This window comes from Leptinotarsa decemlineata, unplaced genomic scaffold (genome assembly GCF_025532065.1).
Source record: "Leptinotarsa decemlineata unplaced genomic scaffold, Ldec_3_MD MMD2_tig00026328_RagTag_RagTag, whole genome shotgun sequence".
In the NCBI taxonomy this organism is placed as follows: domain Eukaryota; kingdom Metazoa; phylum Arthropoda; class Insecta; order Coleoptera; family Chrysomelidae; genus Leptinotarsa; species Leptinotarsa decemlineata.
In genome coordinates this window covers 13,753,054-13,772,407 of record NW_027412688.1, presented here as the reverse complement: position 1 = coordinate 13,772,407, position 19,354 = coordinate 13,753,054, and the positions used below count along the sequence as shown (strand labels likewise).

The window sequence follows — 19,354 nt, the reverse complement described above, 5'->3', positions numbered from 1 at the left end:
ACTCATGTCCCTTTGAGATTAGATGACTGGCATATGTGGAATTTATTTTTGCGTTCTGAAAACTATATTTGTGTTCCTTTAAGCGGGTTTTAAACGTTCTTCCAGTTTGACCTATATAAAACATCGGACATGACCTACACGATAATTTATACACTCCTGATTTTTCTGAAACTGAACTTTTATCTTTGTTATTTTTAATATACATGCCCAAGTTGTTGTTGGTTTTGAAAGCAGTATTTACACCTTTGCTGCGCAGAAAATCTGAAATATTTGTAGTGGGCTGGCATAAGTAGGTTAAGGTTCTATAACTTTTATCCTCCTCCCTTCGAATTGGGTAAACTCCTTTCAAAGCTTGACTGTATAACTTCTTTGATAATAAAGAATTTATCAGGCCACTATCATAATCATTGTTGACGGCTATTTGCTTTATTATATTCAGTTCTTTATTGAAATTCGCTTCTGACAAGGGTACATTTATCGGTCTGTGGATCATACTGTTGAAGGATGCTACCTTATATGCTGATATGGGTGGGTGGACGAATTATGAATGACAAATTTAGAAGTTTTGAGAATTGATACAGATATCGCGTTGATAGGGACATGCTACGCCAATAAACATATTGCTGCAGAAATTTTTAAATCTGAAAAGATGCATAAGGGTAGGTTCAATCCGGAATTGAAACTAGTGAAATCCATAAAAGAGAAATCAGCAGAAGATAATATTGTTTTTACACGAGCTGATAAAGGAAAAACGGTCATAGCCATGAACAAAGAAGAATACGTGGAGAAGACTTTAGACTTTCTAAATGCTGGCACGTACGTCTCAGAAACGACCCCACCCATTTATATCAGAAAGAAGTCAAGGAAACATTTAAAAATATTCATTGTGTCATGGATGGAAAGGAAAAATTCAGATCGTCAGTCATGAACCCACAACCACCGAAATTGTATTCATTGATTAAATTACACAAAGATAACTACCCTATAAGACCGGTAGTTTCTTTCGTCACAGCTCCTTCAGTTAAAATATCCGAAAAACTCATTGCCATTATTCAAAACTACACCAATTTCAAATCAAAATTCAGTTTGAAGAATTCATACCATTTGATCAATGAAATTTAAGATATTACACTCCCGGATAATGCCAAATTGATTTCATTCGATGTAAAGAATCTGTTTCCCAGTATCCCTCCGAATGAAACGATTACTTTGGTGGAGAATCTATTGGACAAAAACTCTATCAATCCAGTAGTGAAAAATGAAATATTAGACTTGCTTACAGTATGTTTGTCACAGAATTACTTCCAATTCAATGACAAGTTTTACTCATCTTGCAAAGGTCTCACAATGGGAAACCCACTTAGTCCTATTCTGGCAGAGATTTTCATGGACGATTTGGAGAGAAGAATGCACAGTAACCCACTGATAAGAAGTTTTCTATATCGGTATAGATATGTGGATGATATTCTGGTATGTTTCAGAGAACGAACAGACAGTTGACAAACTTTTTGAAGTTCATAAATTCTCTTCACCCATCTATCACATTCACAGTGGAGATGGAACAGGACGAATCTATACATTTTCTGGATTTGACAATAGCGAAAGTTAACAACAAACACGATTTTTCAATTTATCGTAAACCGGCACATACAGATATTATCATTCATAATTCTTCCACCCACCCATATCAGCATAAGGTAGCAGCTTTCAACAGTATGATCCACATACTGATAAATGTACCCTTGTCAGAAGAGAATTTCAATAAAGAAGTGAATATAATAAAGCAAATAGCCGTTAACAATGATTATGATAGTGGCCTGATAAATTCTTTATTATCAAAGAAGTTATACAATCAAGCTTTGAAAGAAGTTTACCCAATTCGATGGGAGGAGGATAAAAGTTATAAAACCTTAACCTACTTAGGCCAGCCCACTACAAATATTTCAGATTTTCTGCGCAGCAAAGGTGTAAATACTGCTTTCAAAACCAACAACAACTTGGGCATGTATATTAAAAATAACAAAGATAAAAGTTCAGTTTCAGAAAAATCAGGAGTGTATAAATTATCGTGTGGGTCATGTCCGATGTTTTATATAGGTCAAACTGGAAGAACGTTTAAAACCCGCATAAAAGAACACAAATATAGTTTTCAGAACGGAAAAATAAATTCCACATATGCCAGTCATCTAATCTCAGAGGGACATGCGTTCGACCATGAATACAAACCCCTCCATTTCCAGAAGAAAGGTTTGAAACTTAACCTGTTGGAGAGTATGGAAATAAACAAATTCAAAAACTCTCACCATCTTATGAACGATGAAACTGAATTGAATAATTTGCCTTTATTGAATTTGTTCACACGCAGGTAATAATAGTAAGGTATATTTACAGGTAGACTTTCGAAAAATGTATTGATACCTGACTTTTTCAGGTATATTTTTTCAGGTAGATTTATTACTTAGGTAGACGAATAGTTACTAGGTTATAGTATATAAGGTGTAATTTAGAAGTAACTTTAGTTATGCTTGAAGAAGCTACTGTATAGCGAAACACGTGTCGCGGTTTTTGTAAAACCCTTATAGTGAAAATCATAGAATAAACTCTATTTATTAGTTTTTTATATACAAGGTTAGGCGGCAGGATGATTAAAATGTGGAAACAACATACCTAGGTGAAGAGCCGAAATATAACCTCAGGACTTTGAAGACAAACAAAATTAATTAACATCATGAATTATATATCCTTTAAAAAAACCACCTGTTGTTTCTTGAAAAGGACCATACAATAGTTAAATTTATTTTTGTTGCAGAAACCAGATCATCATAATGTACAATGTCAGCTACTACCTAAGCGATCATATTTTCCGAAATTTTCTAATGGAAAATTTGTCAGTCCTTTATCTGCTGGTGAAATTGAGCAAGTACTTTCTTCAGACTTCGACAACTTACTTGAGTTTTCCGAAGAAATTGATACACCAATGGAGATGAACCTAAGAGTGAAATGGTTGAATAGGTAATATTAGAGCACCCACCTAAGTTACGACATTGATTACGAAAAATGAAAGAAAATGTTTTTCATGTTTCCACACCATTCATAAATAATCATATATTCAGCATACTACCTGAAATGATAAGTTAATCTATTATTATAAATTATAGAATACCTCAAACTGAAAAATGTCGTATAGAAAACAGAAAATTTCATCTTGTAAAACTTACGCTGCGTTAGAAATTGTAATCGATACACATTTTTTTCTCTAATTGGTTAGTAGAAGGATGTTGTTTTCCTGTTGACTGAAGTTTCAATGATCATTGACAATATTTTTCCATCAAAATGTGAAATTTTATCTCATAAAATGAATCTTGTCCGTGCTAGTGAGAAACTTTTTCTCTACGCTTAACTTTTTTCAATTTAATCTTGCCTTTCGTAAGATTTTTTGCAAAATTATCTACATATCAGCGTTATCTTATCACAGATGAATTTTCAAAATACATCGCAGTCACTGGGAACACAAAATTGGATAATTTTTATAAGCTTTTACATGATTATATATTTTGAGAGCTAACTTATCATTTTCCGGTTCAATTGAATGAGAAATATTGTAAGATCTCTCCTTATAAATGATACGTGAGGGACCACATTTTCAATTATCTTTACTCATCTTTACTAAGCCAGTCCAAATCGCAATTAAATACCGAAGAATATATGAGAAAATGAAATTGTGTTTTGTACAATATAGTGCGGAATGGTGTACAAATAAAATTTCAAATCTAGGACAGTACTTGAAAATAAAAAAAATTCGATTCACTCCAAAATAACACTCTGTACACAAGTAATCTTAACTGTCTTCGGTATTTCCTCATTGTTACCTATCAATTTGACTCAAGATATGTGATGGAATTTGCTTGTACTGATGATAATTCATAACTTTATTGCGAGATTTTCACTTAACCGCAAAACGCGTTTCACTATACAATAGGCGTGTTCAGTAACACATCTAGAAATGTTTTTTATTAGTATTTGGGAACCTGATTTGTCCATTTCTCCCAAGTCCCAGGAAAACACTGCAGCCTCATGTACTCATAGCGTTTTACTTCCATTTGTTTCAAGACACCTACCAGGTACCATGAACTATTTTGTGCGGGTCCTTTCTGAAAGTAAATTAGATTCTTCTGGATATGATGTAGGATGTAGGTTGTCTGGTGTCCTCTCAAGAGTCAGTGTCCAGTAAGTATCCTTGTAATTGTTTTGAGCTGATCTTTGCTTTGTTGAACCAGTTCTTCAGTTCTCTTGTCGGACGGTCTCTCGTGTGTTCTCTGGTATATTTTCCCAATGCTATATATGTTTCTTATAGACCCACTTTTCTACCAAAGACTTTGGTACCCCCACAGCCTGCGATGTCTGAGTGTCTGGCATTATCAGGTATATAGTCAACCGTGTTAGGAATCACACGTTAAAAGGTATGACCTCGTTAATCCTTAGCTCACACAAGTTTCTACTCATGAGGGTTGTCGTTCGTAGGAGTGCGACAGCTGGTTAACGGAAAAACAGATTTTAAACAGATGTTAAACAGATTTTTTTATTTTGTTCTCTAATTTCTTCTTCACGGCATTTCCAGACATGTCTTGGGTTCGAAGATACCCTAGATGTAGCCTGGCTGTCTATGAAATTATTGATCTGCTCATTTCATTGATGCCTCGAGATTATGTTCCTTGTGCATTGCAAGATAGCATACGCTTCAGCCTGGAAGATTGGTGTGTACTGACCAAGTAAGTACCTGAAATGAATATTCCCCCCCAATCCATGCTCGGTTCTCCTGTCTGTATACCACGTGTTTCTCCCAAGTATGTTATCAGGATGACTGTTCATTATCCACTCTTCGCGGTTTAAAACTTTAACCGCGAAGTTTATGTATAACATGTATTTTGGTGTCGTGTGGTCCAAGAACATGTTTGAAATTCGTTTCTCCACACATTTCGATATTTCTGTTCTGCCCAATCCCATGAAGCTCGGTGAGTTTTCTAGTCTGAATTGGCCTAACTACCCATTATTACTGGGTGTGTAGGAGTGGTTTTCATTGTTCCGGTTATTCCCAAACATGCATCCTGCTCAGTTTGTTTAATATTTGGCCACGAGAACATGAATCCATATATAGCATGGGTTTAACCACCTTAGTTTAACCGCCATGTCACAAGTTTTAAAGGTCTTAGGCCTTCTGTTTTGGTCCTCTTGGTGAATACTAAGTACTTGATTTCGTTGAGCTCGTGCTCAGCCCTTTTTCGGTTATATTAAATTTTGTTGATAATAACCGCAAGGCATAATAGGTTTTTTCATTTTGAACACCCTGTCACAGAAATATTTACATTCGAGTTGAAAAAACAGGTAATAAATTGCATGCGGAAATACTTAGCTTTTTCTACTCTTTTCAAAAATACAAAGTTTCAAACTCTTATGTAGGTTATTAGGTAGGTTCAAAGTGAGTGGGTCCATTCGAGTATCAACTGCAACCCACCAAAATTCATTGTAGCTTACATCTATTCAAACCTGGCCAAATAAATCCAGCTTCTCAACGAAGACAATTATTTCATCTGATAAGTGAACTTTCAGGTCAGCTAGCAAGAGTGGGACTTTACCAAATGCTGCAAACCTGGCGGAGGGCAGAAACAGAGTATGTGCTCTACTGCCAAGGTCTAAATTCACTTCAAGGTTAACAGACCATTGAACATTTTTCCCAATATAGGAAGGACCTGATAAGTCTTACGTCAGATTAGTAAGCCACACAAATGAGTGACTTGGGAAGTAGGGCTTCCATGACGTATTTCAGAGAGACTTCCCCCCTTATGGCCAAGAGGTACTAACTGTACTCACCAGTCAGGAGACACTCTTCAAATCCTCTCAGATACTTGTAACATATAATCATTCAGGCCGAAATGTGTAGCTCTGCAATCGTATCCGAGTACCATCTTCTGGAGTATTATCTACGGCAGCATAATGGCATACGAAGGAATTTCATTTAAATAATCGAAATAAGGGTATCTGTAAGTCAGCTATAGCTGATGATACATTAGATTCAGCTGTGCAGAGCTTGTTCGCCCCTGGCTTGCATGAATTATCTTCTGAGCGTAATGGTTCGCTAATCTGTTCAGAGATTAATTTCTTTGTCTGGTGCAAATTCTGTCTGTGCTACTCAAAAATTGGGTGCAAGGTATTATCATACTAGAATATTCTGAATTGAAGGGGTTATATTTAAGGAGTGATTAATTTTTGGGAAAGAATTTTTTTGGCATTCTACTACTCCATCTGACACAAAAAAAGGGATGAGAGAATCTTCCAAAGAAAGGAAGGAAGTAATCAATTTGAAAATAAGTAACCCTATACATGGATGTGTAGATCATGCAAAGAAGTAACTTTCAGACACAGACTGAAAGAAAGTCCCTCCTGAAACAGCTACTTTCATGTAAACATTGAATTAGCGAAGAAAAAAATTCTTTCGAAACAAATACATATGAACATTGAATTATACAGATGATAGTTTCTTTGGAAGATTCTCTCATCCCTTTTTTTTGTGTCAGATGGAGTAGTAGAAAGCCAAAAACTTTCATTCTCAAAAAATATTCTGCTCTTGAGGGGACGATGAATTTTATCCTTGTTGCACCCACATGTTAACAGGATCGAGAGTTGAAGAAACTGAGAAGAGAAATCCTCAGTTTTGATCCGATGTTACAGGGAGCACGAGGACATGGAGGGGTCCCACGAGTAGCTGGGAAATGACGGTCCATCACAACGGAGCTTCGCAATAACCGACGAGACCTTCTACGATGAAAGGTCACCCAGTGTCAATGAAGTTTCTGATAGTGTCAGAGTCATACACTCCTTTGGTGCAGGGATGAGGTATCATTTAGGTGGACGCTTACATCCGCAGGTGAAACCTCACCCGTCAGGAATAGTCTAACGCTCCCTGCTGCAGGAAGGAAATTCTGATGTACATGATGTGTGAATAATATTTGTTAATTTGAAGTCCGGACCTAGATTAAATTTTTTTACAGAATTTCATAATAACAGAGGTGAAAACTCATTTGACTATCGAGTGTTTCGGAGATGCCCATTCAAAGTAATTTTTCCTCATGTGATTTAGAATAAAAAAAAACATTTCATGACAAAATAAAGGTATGATAAAGAACTTAATCGATAGCAATTTAATTTGTTTGATTGTCTTAGCCTATTATAATCCAACACGCAACTAAAGAAAATTTTGCTACTGAATGTTTCTATAGGAAAATCAATTGAATTAATTTCAAGGCATGTGTACAAACTGGATCAAACAGTATCAAAAATGGAGAAGGAAATAGAAAATTTCAACAACACCATCGAGGAGACAAAAAAGGAAAGGTTACCTATACACGTAGGAGGCAATTTTATTGACTATATATACTGACGTTGAATCAGGAGCTCAACATTTTAAAAAATTTCGAAGATGGTGAAGATCAATTGACACAAAAAGTGATGGATAATCTGAAACTTGTACATAAATTGGAGGATGAAATTGATATGCTCAAAAATAAAAAAGAAGAAAACGAGGTAATAATTGAAAATTTCCATACCAATGAAAACAAGATACAAGACAAATTCAAGCATGCCGCTGAAAACAATAAATATTACGATTTTTTGAAAAAAGTATTTAGAAAAAAATTCAAACCTCCCAAACAAGCCACCGATGAGGGTAAGTTTTCCATTTTATTACTGGGTTCATGACAAACGATATTGTTCATGTGGTGGTGGAACAGGATCAAATTTCGCCTGATGTCAGCAGGTGTAATAACATGAGAAAAAAGTATTACTGCTATAGAAATCTCGTTTTCATCAAATCATACAATCAAACTTGTACTCAATAATATTTTCTGATCCCTTTCCGAAGGGTTTGGGTTTGACTCCTTGCACGGAAAGGGGATCTTGGAAGGCCACTATCTGTGGTCAAATCAAATCATAATATACTTTATTGTCAGAAGATTTTGCATCCCATTGACAAAGATTTGTCAGTATAAATATAAATATAACTAATGGTGCATAGATAAGAACTGGTAATTTATTTTAAACGAATCATTGAAATACTCTTGTACGCTATAATGGGGTCTATTAGCTAGCAAATTTCCAACTGCTATCTTGAATATTAATTTGTAGACCTCATATCTACTGGTAAGGTATTGAATAATTTTCCACCATTATAAAAATGGAATCCTTGATTAATGTTGACTTAGGTATGGGAAGTCCTATATTAAATATGCTATTACGAGTAGCATAAGAAGAAGAAACAAAGTCAAACTCCGTTTTATGTTTATACACCAAACATACAGTTTCAAGAATAAACAGTACAATGACAGTTGAAATCTTATTGGCCGCAAAATAATTTCTGCATGATTCCCTAGGTTTGACTTTACCGAGACACCTTACTGCCCTTTTCTGTAATATCAACACAGAAGAGAGAAAGGTTGCACTGCATGTTTCCCAAAATGATATTCCATGTCTTATTTGGTATTCAATTAAAGCGTAGTACACTCAAGTTGTCTGACGTGTTCATCAAATTTAAGCCTATTATCAATAAATACACCAAGAAATTTTGTGTTCAATGTGTTTTCCAAGATATCATTGTCTATTGAGAGTTCATTTAGCATTTATATTTGTTTTGGCGGTACTCAGGAAAGCAAATTAGCATCACACCAATTTCCACCTTTTCTAAATCAGAGGATATCTTTTTATGTAGCTCTGCTGAGTTCTTTTCCTTCCACAATATTGTTGTATCATCCGCGAAGAGAGTAAAGCTGCCAGATATATCTATCATATTCAAATCATTAATATATAACAAAAACAGAACTGGACCTACCACAGAACCCTGTGGCACACCAGATGTAATTGCCCTGTTTTCTGACAGTTACGATGTTCTTACCATTTGACTTCGGCCTGAGAGGTACGATTGAAACCATTTGTACGTCACCCTCTGCAGCCATACTGGTGAAGTTTTTTGAGTGATAATTCATGATTAACGCAATCGAAAGCCTTCGAAAGGTCACAGAAAATTGCGGCGGTTACTTCACCAGCATTTATTTCACTAAGGCGTTCTCACCGCATAAAAGAATAAATAAAAAGATAAAACGTTCAGTTTGAGTAGAGACATGAAGATGATATATATATATATATATATATATATATATTAATATATATAATATATATTATATATATATATATATATAACAGAATAATTAGTGACTGGATTAACTATAAATCGATTTAACTCGTGAGGTTGCAGTCAATAGCTGGGCTGTTACAAAGAAAAACTCTTTGTTATATGTCAAGCTTTCGGTATATTTGACACCTTCGTCAGGACAACTACAATAATAAGATTATATATCTTGTAAAAAATATATGAATATGGACAACTTACTAACGTGAGAATAAAATATATAATATATATATATATATTTTTTACAAGATATATAATCTTATTATTGTAGTTGTCCTGACGAAAGTGTGAAATATAACGAAAGCTTGACATATAACAAAGAGTTTTCTTTGTAACAGCCCAGCTATTGACTGCAACCTCACGAATTAAATCGATTTATATATATATATAATATATTATATATATATATATATATAATATATATATATATATATATATAATATATATATATATATATATATATATATATATATATATATTATTATATATATTATATATATTATATAATATATATATATATATATTTTTTATCGAGTGTGTATGATACAAATCAAAAATGTAACAAATAGTGGACATAACACTCCAGAAAGTGGGGCAAACCCCGACACGTGTTTCTCGATATTGGCCTCATCAGCGCGGTGCAGCCAAGTGTAAAGATGGGCAACACTTGTTTGCCGAAAGCAGGAAACAACATAGACGCATGGAGTCAACAACAGAAGCCAATCGCACATTTGTGGTTCCAGTAACAAATAGTGGACATAACACTCCAAAATGGGGGGCAAACCGCGTACACGTGTTTCTGGCTATTGGCCTCATCAGCGCGGTGATGAGGCCATCTTTACACTTGGCTGCACCGCAGCCAATAGCCAGAAACACGTGTCCGCGGTTTGCCCCCCTTTTTGGCTTTTTGGAGTGTTATGTCCACTATTTGTTATAATATATATATATATATATATATATATATATATATATATATATATATATATAAATATCTATAATATAATATTAACACTTCTTTACAATTTGAAGCTTTAATAACTTCTAATTATTATATGCGAGCGCTTTCTATAGCAGACTATCATTTTCATGGCTGTACTCAAACCAACAGTGCTAGAGAAGTGCTATATATCTATATATATATATATATATATATATATATATATATATATATATATTTTTTATCGAGTGTGTATGATACAAATCAAAAATGTAACAAATAGTGGACATAACACTCCAGAAAGTGGGGCAAACCCCGGACACGTGTTTCTCGATATTGGCCTCATCAGCGCGGTGCAGCCAAGTGTAAAGATGGGCAACACTTGTTTGCCGAAAGCAGGAAACAACATAGACGCATGGAGTCAACAACAGAAGCCAATCGCACATTTGTGGTTCCAGTAACAAATAGTGGACATAACACTCCAAAATGGGGGGCAAACCGCGTACACGTGTTTCTGGCTATTGGCCTCATCAGCGCGGTGATGAGGCCATCTTTACACTTGGCTGCACCGCAGCCAATAGCCAGAAACACGTGTCCGCGGTTTGCCCCCCTTTTTGGCTTTTTGGAGTGTTATGTCCACTATTTGTTATATATATATATATATATATATATATATATATATATATATATATATATATATATATATATATAAATATATATAATATAATATTAACACTTCTTTACAATTTGAAGCTTTAATAACTTCTAATTATTATATGCGAGCGCTTTCTATAGCAGACTATCATTTTCATGGCTGTACTCAAACCAACAGTGCTAGAGAAGTGAAAATTAGAATTCCTCAAGGGACGGTACTAGGTCAGTCCAGTTCTGTTCCTAATCTTCATTAATAGCATTAGTTCTATTCTTAATTTTAAAGGACACATAATTTCCTATGCCGATGAGACAGCTATAATTATAACTGAAAATTCTTGGAACATGGTATACACAGATTCTGAAGAAATATTGCAGAATATCCATATATGGTTGAACTACAACTTGTTGAGCTTGAACATCCATAAAACTAAATTTATAACATTTTCAATACTCCAAAGCGACCAGCCCAATAAAGATATCTGCATTCTGCATACATGAAGTTGAATGTGAAACATATATATGCTCTTGTTCTTTAATAGAATGAACACAAGAAATAAAATACTTGGGGGTCATGGTAGATGAACATGGGATGTGCATGCTAATTAAATAACAAAACTTCTAAGACAGTCTAAGACAGTTCAGCCAGTTTTATGCTTTGAGATAACAAAAACCGCATGATCGCCTATCACTCGCATGTTCAATAATTCCCTAAATCGACTACAGACAACTCAAAATAAATAATTACAAATTTCATTTGAAAAATAGACTACTTTCTTCTGAGAAACTATATAAAGATTTGAAGCTTCACAATTTCGGTATCTATATACTTATCTTGGTCTAACCTGGATTTTTAACAAAAAACACTAATTCAAGCATGCACAGCCAAGAACTAAAGTGGGTTCTTAAACAGTGAAGTTTGAGGTGCACTGAGTTGAACCTCAAAACGATGAGCAGCTACAGTCCGTCACGTATTTTTGATATGTACCGCTTTTAGTGGAATCAAATGTGCCAAGTCACTTGAACACTTCCCGTGAAAGTATCTAGAGAAGAGAGACAAATCTTCAATCTGCCGAACACTAAAAACCTGATTCGGTCCCCAGTGGGGCAGGCACAATGTATATGCTCTGCTGTTTCATCGTGCAAGATTGCCACCTTGATACCCGCGACAACCTTCTCATATGAGGGTTTTTGCACGTCAGCTACACCTGACGATGCCTTAGATTCAACCGTGCAGGGCTTTTTTGCATCTGGTTTTGGTGAATCATCACTTGAGCGCAAACGTTTGCGTCTGCTCATAAGGGGCTTGTTCCTCCACCTGAGACAGATTCTGCGTACGCCGCTCAAGAATTTGGTGCAAGGCGGTTTCATAAGGTACCCCGCTCTTAAGGAGACGACAGTCGTTTCCTGGCTGCACCACCAAACCAATTTTTTTTAGGTTCAGTTATTGGATCAGGAGTTGGAGAGTTGAGAAGCTCTCGCTCTGATCTAAATGTACAGGGAGGTCAGTTGGAGTCCTAAGTTCGACGTCCATCTCCTCTGTAGACTCGGCGTCAGAAAGAATTTTTAAGTTTACTCTGACCATAAAAGTCCCACGAGTAGCTAAGGAAAGAAGGTCAATCACGGCAGAGCCCTGCATTACCGTGACAAACCGATGCTAAGAGACGGCGCCCGGTATCTCGAAGGTTCCGTGGAGACAGCTGATAGACTCAGTGTCATTCATCCGCTCGTCACGGATACACACACCTTAGGATTAGGCCATCGTTGGGATGTCATTTAGTTAGGGAATAACAGAACCACAAGTGATTTTGCTGCATCGGATGCCTGCTTCCACGTAGCGTGGCTACGTGGAAGCAGGCATCCGAAGGCCGGTTTGCTCAACCCCCACATCCCAAGCCAATGCACTCGCCAAAAACAGCATGCACAGTGGTTCATGCAGTGAAAGATGAACAAGAACAGCCAACCCGCCTATAATCACTTACCTTTCCATAGAGAGTCGTCAACGCATCGTATTAGAGTTATAAGAATACTTATATAAATAATTTGGATAATTGTAGATACTTAAAACACGAATAATTTCAGTTAGGAAATTCGCCACATGTTTGAAAATTTCACGAATTTTCTCCACGGGAATAATTGTTTTTATCGTGTCCTGACCTATTATCGTGGTTTGGACAGATGACAGATGGAGAATGAAGCGAAATGGATCTTGGATATATCATCTTGATCTGGAACTAATAAAATAATCCGTTATTCAGTGGAACGTGAAAAAAAGGAAATGAGTCGCAGATCCGGTATTTTTGTTCAAACGTGTTTGTTGTTCCTTAGGGCTGGAGAGCAGATCTGAATTAAAGAAATGGTATGCTTGCTGAATGACTTCTTCAAAGATAATTTTTGAAGTATACCTATAAATGACAACTGTAATGAATAACGTATAGCTTCAATTTTGTCATTAAGAAGTTTCAAAATTATTCAACTCAATAACGCATAAACTTTCCACAACTGAGCTAATTTCAATTCTGTTACTCCTCTATAAAGTCTCTTCAAGTTCCTGAATTGGCCCAGAAAAGTGTCTGGAAAACTCTGGGACATATTGAGCTCATGAATTTTTTCCCAAATTCCCAGAAGTTAGGAGATGAAGTTAGGAGATGTTCTACTTCCCATCCAGTTCCTGAAACACATTGAAGTAATTGAAATATAATCGGTTCAATAGTCAAATAGCACCTTCAATATTGGATTGAACATATTTTTTAATCGCTTTATTGTTGACTCATTTTCGGATGAGATTTTTTACTTCGTTCCCCCTCTTTCCAGCTTAAATATTCTGGATCCACCACCGACAGTTCAATACAATACTAATTGGGAAAGAAAGGTTTTGGCTCTCTACTTTCCATTTTTAAACAAAAAAATGTGGAATCCTCCAAAGCAATCCATTTCAAACAATTAATTCCATACAAAAATGTGTAGATCATGCGAAGAAGAAACTTTCAGACACAAACTGATTTTTTTGAAATTTATTGCTTTCTTCCTTTCTTTGGAAGATTCCCACATATTTTTGATAAAGATGGAGAAGTAGAAAACCAAAACCTTTCTTTCCTAAAAATGAATCTGTCCTAAAATTAGTGATTGCTTTATATGTGAATATTTTGTAGAGTCAAGTTCAGAATCGTCATCTTCTAGTTCTGAGGAATCTGATTTCGATGACAGTGCGAGTATAGATTCCAGAGATTTTGGGGTTATGAAACAAGATTTGAACGTTTGTCCCAAAGGTTGCGAATTAGCCATCTTCAATTTGACAGTAGAATTACGTTCAAAAAGGTAAATCAAATCGAACACACAAACACTATATTTGAAAAATTATAATGTGCTTGAATATCATCGACTATTTAAAATTAGTTGAAAAAATAAAAATAAATACAACATGTGCTCTCACAAACTGGGACTAAATATTTGGCCTCATTATATGATATATACAGTGTTTTTCTTAATGACTTCGTATCGTTTGAAGAAGTTATTTTGGGTCCATTTTGAGAAAAATTCTTATTGAACATATCTCCTAAAAGTCCAAACTTCTCAATTATACAGTGCTGTGGTTTAACCTAATCTCCTTCAATTCACTGCCGTCCCCTTTCCCCATATTTTCCATTCAAATTTTCTAATGTTCAAAACATTGTTCAAACATTTTCTGAAAGTATTTTGAAAGTCTCCACCGCTTTTTCTATTACAGATTTCATTATTTCAAATCTGGCCCTCTCAATATTCCTTCATTATCTGGAACACAAAAAAGTAGAGTGGATGTTCTAACATATCCCATGTTTGACTGAAAATGATTCAATAATCAGTGCAGTGTTTAATTGAGCATCCACGACTTGTTCTTTCACAACTTTTGTTGCTTTCTACTTGCTTCGAGTGGGTAGTACCTCAAGACAATATTCTTTACTCGATGTCTGCCCTACCGGAACCAATGTTTTCACTCGTTTTCGAAGTTGAAAGACGTCCAGGGCGTGGATTGTCTTTTGTTCTCTCACCCTTCTTTGAAACATTTTTATCACTCAAAAACCCATGTACTCGTGACATACATTCATCACCATATACTTGTTCTAAAAGAGAATGCGTCTTTGTTACGGATTTACCAAATTTCACTCAAAAATTTGAAGTCAACACTTTGTTCAATTGAAACGCATGCCATAATTTCGAGGAGCGACAGATACACTGTCCGAAACGAACAAAGGATATGATCCAACTGAGCAATAAAGTGTCGTCCAACCGACACCGAATTGAGGAGGAATTATATGCGGAATGCTAATGGTGCTCTTCCACATTGCTCACAAAATGTGCGTACCTACTTACTTAAACGACAATTTCGAGGTTGTAGGATAGCACGATTGTTACTTGACGTAAGTCCTTTAAATTTTGTTTGTGGAGACACGAGAATAACAAAGTGTATCGCACTCCACCTTATTGAAAAAGCTACGAGGCAAATCAATAATTAATGCCACAAAGTAGTACAAAATATATGACAACGGTTTAATGTAAAGCGGTTGGCGGACAACATTCACTTGATTATTACGGTAATTATTCTAGTGAAATCCATATCTCCATATTTTTTTGAACAAGTGGACCGATTACCAAAAGCTAAGCAGCAATGGATGGGAAGTCCTTTTCAATGAGATATAACTCAAATCCCATACATTTTCGATGGCACACCCAGGATAACGAAAAAAAACTTACCATATTATGCTTTCGAAAGATTCCCGTTTAGATACTCGTAGTTATTCAATATATGAGTTTATCTAAATGTATGAGGACTTGCTTCAGCAATGGCATTTGTGTTCACTTCCCAATGTTAGTAAAATATGCTGAAACTTCATCTAGCGTTTCCTGATATGACTATAATAATAACCAGTCCGTGCAAAGCTTATTGTTAAATCATCTGAAAATGGAATTTTTAACAGGTGATGATCGACTGTATTGCCAAACATGCGCCAAACTAACTGACTATTATAAGGAAACAGGTATAGCTGATGCACCAGTCAATTTAATAATAACACTGAAGATCTTCAAACAAGACTCAATCTCTAACGGAAGTACCAAACTCTTTCAAAGGTTCGAAATAGATGAACACTTCAATCAAGCAGACCACTATTATAACACTATTATAACAGTCATTGTTCACTGTGGTTCTGGCGTTGAATTTGGTCATTATTACGCCTTGGTCAAAGACGAAACGGACTGGTTTAAGTTCGACAATAGTCGTTTCACGAAGTGTTCTGGCGATGTATTGAATTCATTGGAGCCTCTGTAGATACCCTACATTTATGAGAGAGAGGACATTGGCAGAGCAAGATCTTCAGATGATGTTGTGCTGCAGGTTTTTCCGGGTTTTCCTGCACCTGAAAAAGCAAATGCGCCACTGGAATCAATGAAGTCGCCTCGGAGCGCCAATCAATTTTTATTGTTATTTTTCTATTATACTACTAATTAAATAAAATTATATTAAACTTTTGATCTACAATAATCGATGAATCAAATCTTCATTATGTAATAAAGAGAGAACAATACGAAAATTGAATTTCAAATTCCTTTAATTCCCTCCCCTTTTATTTTTTTAACGGGTCAACTCAAAAAATTGAAATTTGGGGTATTAATGCATGAATACTTTATTTTGAAGTGAAATTGACAGATATAACTTTCAATATGGCGACTGAGCGCCATCTGGGAAAAAAATTAAATGGAAAGAAAAGTCTTGTGATACATCATTTTGAAGCTCCTGACGAATACTTCATAACCCTAGAATATGAAGTCAATATCTTGACCTACTACAAAATGATGGAACATTTAATAATTTCCTGAACACAAACACAGTAATATCAATATTTCTAGAAATATTCCTTTTTATCTGCCATATGGCAATTCCAACAACCCGATAAGGTTTGTTGAGTTATTTTTTGTTTATAAAAACGACAAAAAATGTCAGTTCGACAATGAATATCATTGTTCAGTTAGAATATTCTCATTTAGTTTTCGGTTTTACTAATGGAAAGGTACCACGTCAACAATCTCTAAAATGGTCAATTCTCGTCCATTGGAAGAAAAAATTGAAGCGATTTTTATTTACGCTGCGACGGGTAACTTTCACGAGACTGAAATGATTTTCAATGAACGTTTTCCGAATCGTCCTATCTGTAAGAAATATTTGAGGTAACTTATATCCAAATTCATAACTACCGGTGGTGTACATAACAAAAAGCCCCAGGTCATTCGTCCTTTCCGAAAGAACAGCAAGTGTAAATTATTGGTGAGATGGTAGTAAATCCTCTACTTATTCCGTTGCGAAAGTTCGTGAGGTGTCTCCTTCTACTGTGTGGAGACTTTAGAAGAGGAATAGGTATCATCCATATAAAATTAAAATGGTACACCAATTAACTGAAGATGACTCCGATCAAAGAACAGAATTCTGCGAAATCGTGACGGACACCATTGCAAGGCATCCTACCTACCTACCTACCTACCTACCTACCTACTTTTGAAGAGGAATAGGTATCATCCATATAAAATTAAAATGGTACACCAATTAACTGAAGATGACTCCGATCAAAGAACAGAATTCTGCGAAATCGTGACGGAAACCATTGCAAGGCATCCTACCTACCTCCACAATATTTGTTTTAGTGACGAATTTACATTATTTTTAAACGGCAATGTTCACAGACAAAATTGCCTTTATTGGAGTGACACCAACCCTCACCTTTTCCGGGAAACACATACCCAATATCCAGAAAAAACTAAAGTTTGGGCAGGAATATTAGGAAACCATATTGTAAGACCTCTATTTATTGGTCAAAATTTAACAGGGGAACTGTATTTGAATATGCTGGAAACTACTGTTGACCCTCTCATCACTGAAATCGTCGAAGCGATTGTATATTCCAACAAGATGGAGCACCACCACGTTACTCCAGACAAGTAAGAAACTATTTGTTTACTACTTTTCCCGGTCGTTGCGTTGGATTGGCCGTCGAGGTCCTACAGAATGGCCAGCCCGCTTGCCTTTGGACTTTTTTTATGGGGCTATTTGAAACAAAAGGTGTACGAAACTGAACCTGCTTCAATATTGGATATACGGCAGAGAATAATAAATATTTGTAGAGATATTGACGTTACTGTGTTCGAAAATGTTCGGCGTGAAATATCGGATAGGCTGTTCATATGTTAAGTTCAAGGCAACTATTTCGAGCATCTTCTGAACTGACCTCAAGCTTATTACCTCATATTATATTGTTAAATGTCACTGTATTCAGGCAATTATTAAAGGTTCTGCCATTTTGTAGTAGTTGAAGATATCGACATTATAGTCTAGAGTTGTGAAGCATTTGTCAGGAGCTTCAAAAAGATGTGTCACAAGACCCCCAGTCGCCATCTTGAAAGTTTCATCTGTCAATTTCTCTTAAAAATATAGTATTGATGCATTAATTTCATTATCCTAAATTTCAATTTTTTCAGTTGATCTCTTCAAAAAATAAAAGGGGGGGGGGGAAATTGAAGAAATACACAGTATTTTTCGTGAGGTAGTCGAAACAATTTTATGATTCACGGGGCTAGCTGAGTGAAATCATGTCCCAACGGACGTTGAAGGAGATTTTTTAAGTGAATCAATAAAAATTGATGAGAAATGGATCGGTCATCAAAAAAAGCGCAGACCGGAGTTTGTCGTTCAAAACAATAAATAGGACTCTGACTAATAACAAAGTAACCATTACAGAACCACGACTAGGAGTGAGAGTGGTGTATTTTCTCAGTTTTAAATTATTCTATTCCATATAAATTTCCGTTAACGAGGGCAGTAGCCCACTTATCAGTTACTTGACATAAAATATAACATAACATAAAGTATAATCAATGATAGTCCAAATAAAATGAGAACAAAAATGTAAAAGTTTTGTATAAATATCTATATACACTTTTGAATAGTAGGTACCCACTGGGGTTGACAGGATAGCAACCCCAAGCTCAAGTCTTCTATTACAATTAATTAAACGGTCCATGGTGTCGCGCAAATTATTTCTGCCCAATATATTATCGTTTGATTGGAAATTTTGTGTACTTTAAGGGTATTCACGATAATACTTACTTTTCACCCGAGTTATCTTGAAATTACAATAATGACGCATACAACATATGATATTTCAAAGGATTCATTATGCCTCCTAACGGGTCCCATATATTTTTTAAATATTTTTAGAAATATTCAAGAGGGATATATTTCCGTTGAGAACAATTTTGAAACATATAACAGTAGATAAATGAATAAAGTGGTGTTCAAACGTATCAGTTTTTTTTACATAATTTTAAGGATTCTATAATCTTTTGATTTAACATTTTTAATCCTTGGATCAAAGTTGTAATATCAATATTTTTTTTGAAATTGGAAACTTTCACGTTATTGGTATTTGTTTACGATGGGTAAATTTGCAACTCAACCCTCAAAAAAAACCTATACTTCTTTTGTTGACTTTCTCAAGACCGTCTAT

At 35.4% G+C, this 19,354-nt stretch overlaps 1 protein-coding gene across 1 annotated transcript in view; it reads left to right on the top strand.

Annotated features, from left to right (window-relative positions):
- The window catches only part of LOC111509333 (cilia- and flagella-associated protein 44), a 253,118-nt gene that overhangs the window by 222,769 nt on the left and 10,995 nt on the right, over positions 1-19,354 (top strand). Inside the window, 4 exon segments of the mRNA XM_074181923.1 lie at positions 2,810-3,012; positions 7,300-7,430; positions 7,433-7,720; positions 13,976-14,141. Coding sequence (XP_074038024.1) covers positions 2,810-3,012; positions 7,300-7,430; positions 7,433-7,720; positions 13,976-14,141 — 788 coding nt within the window.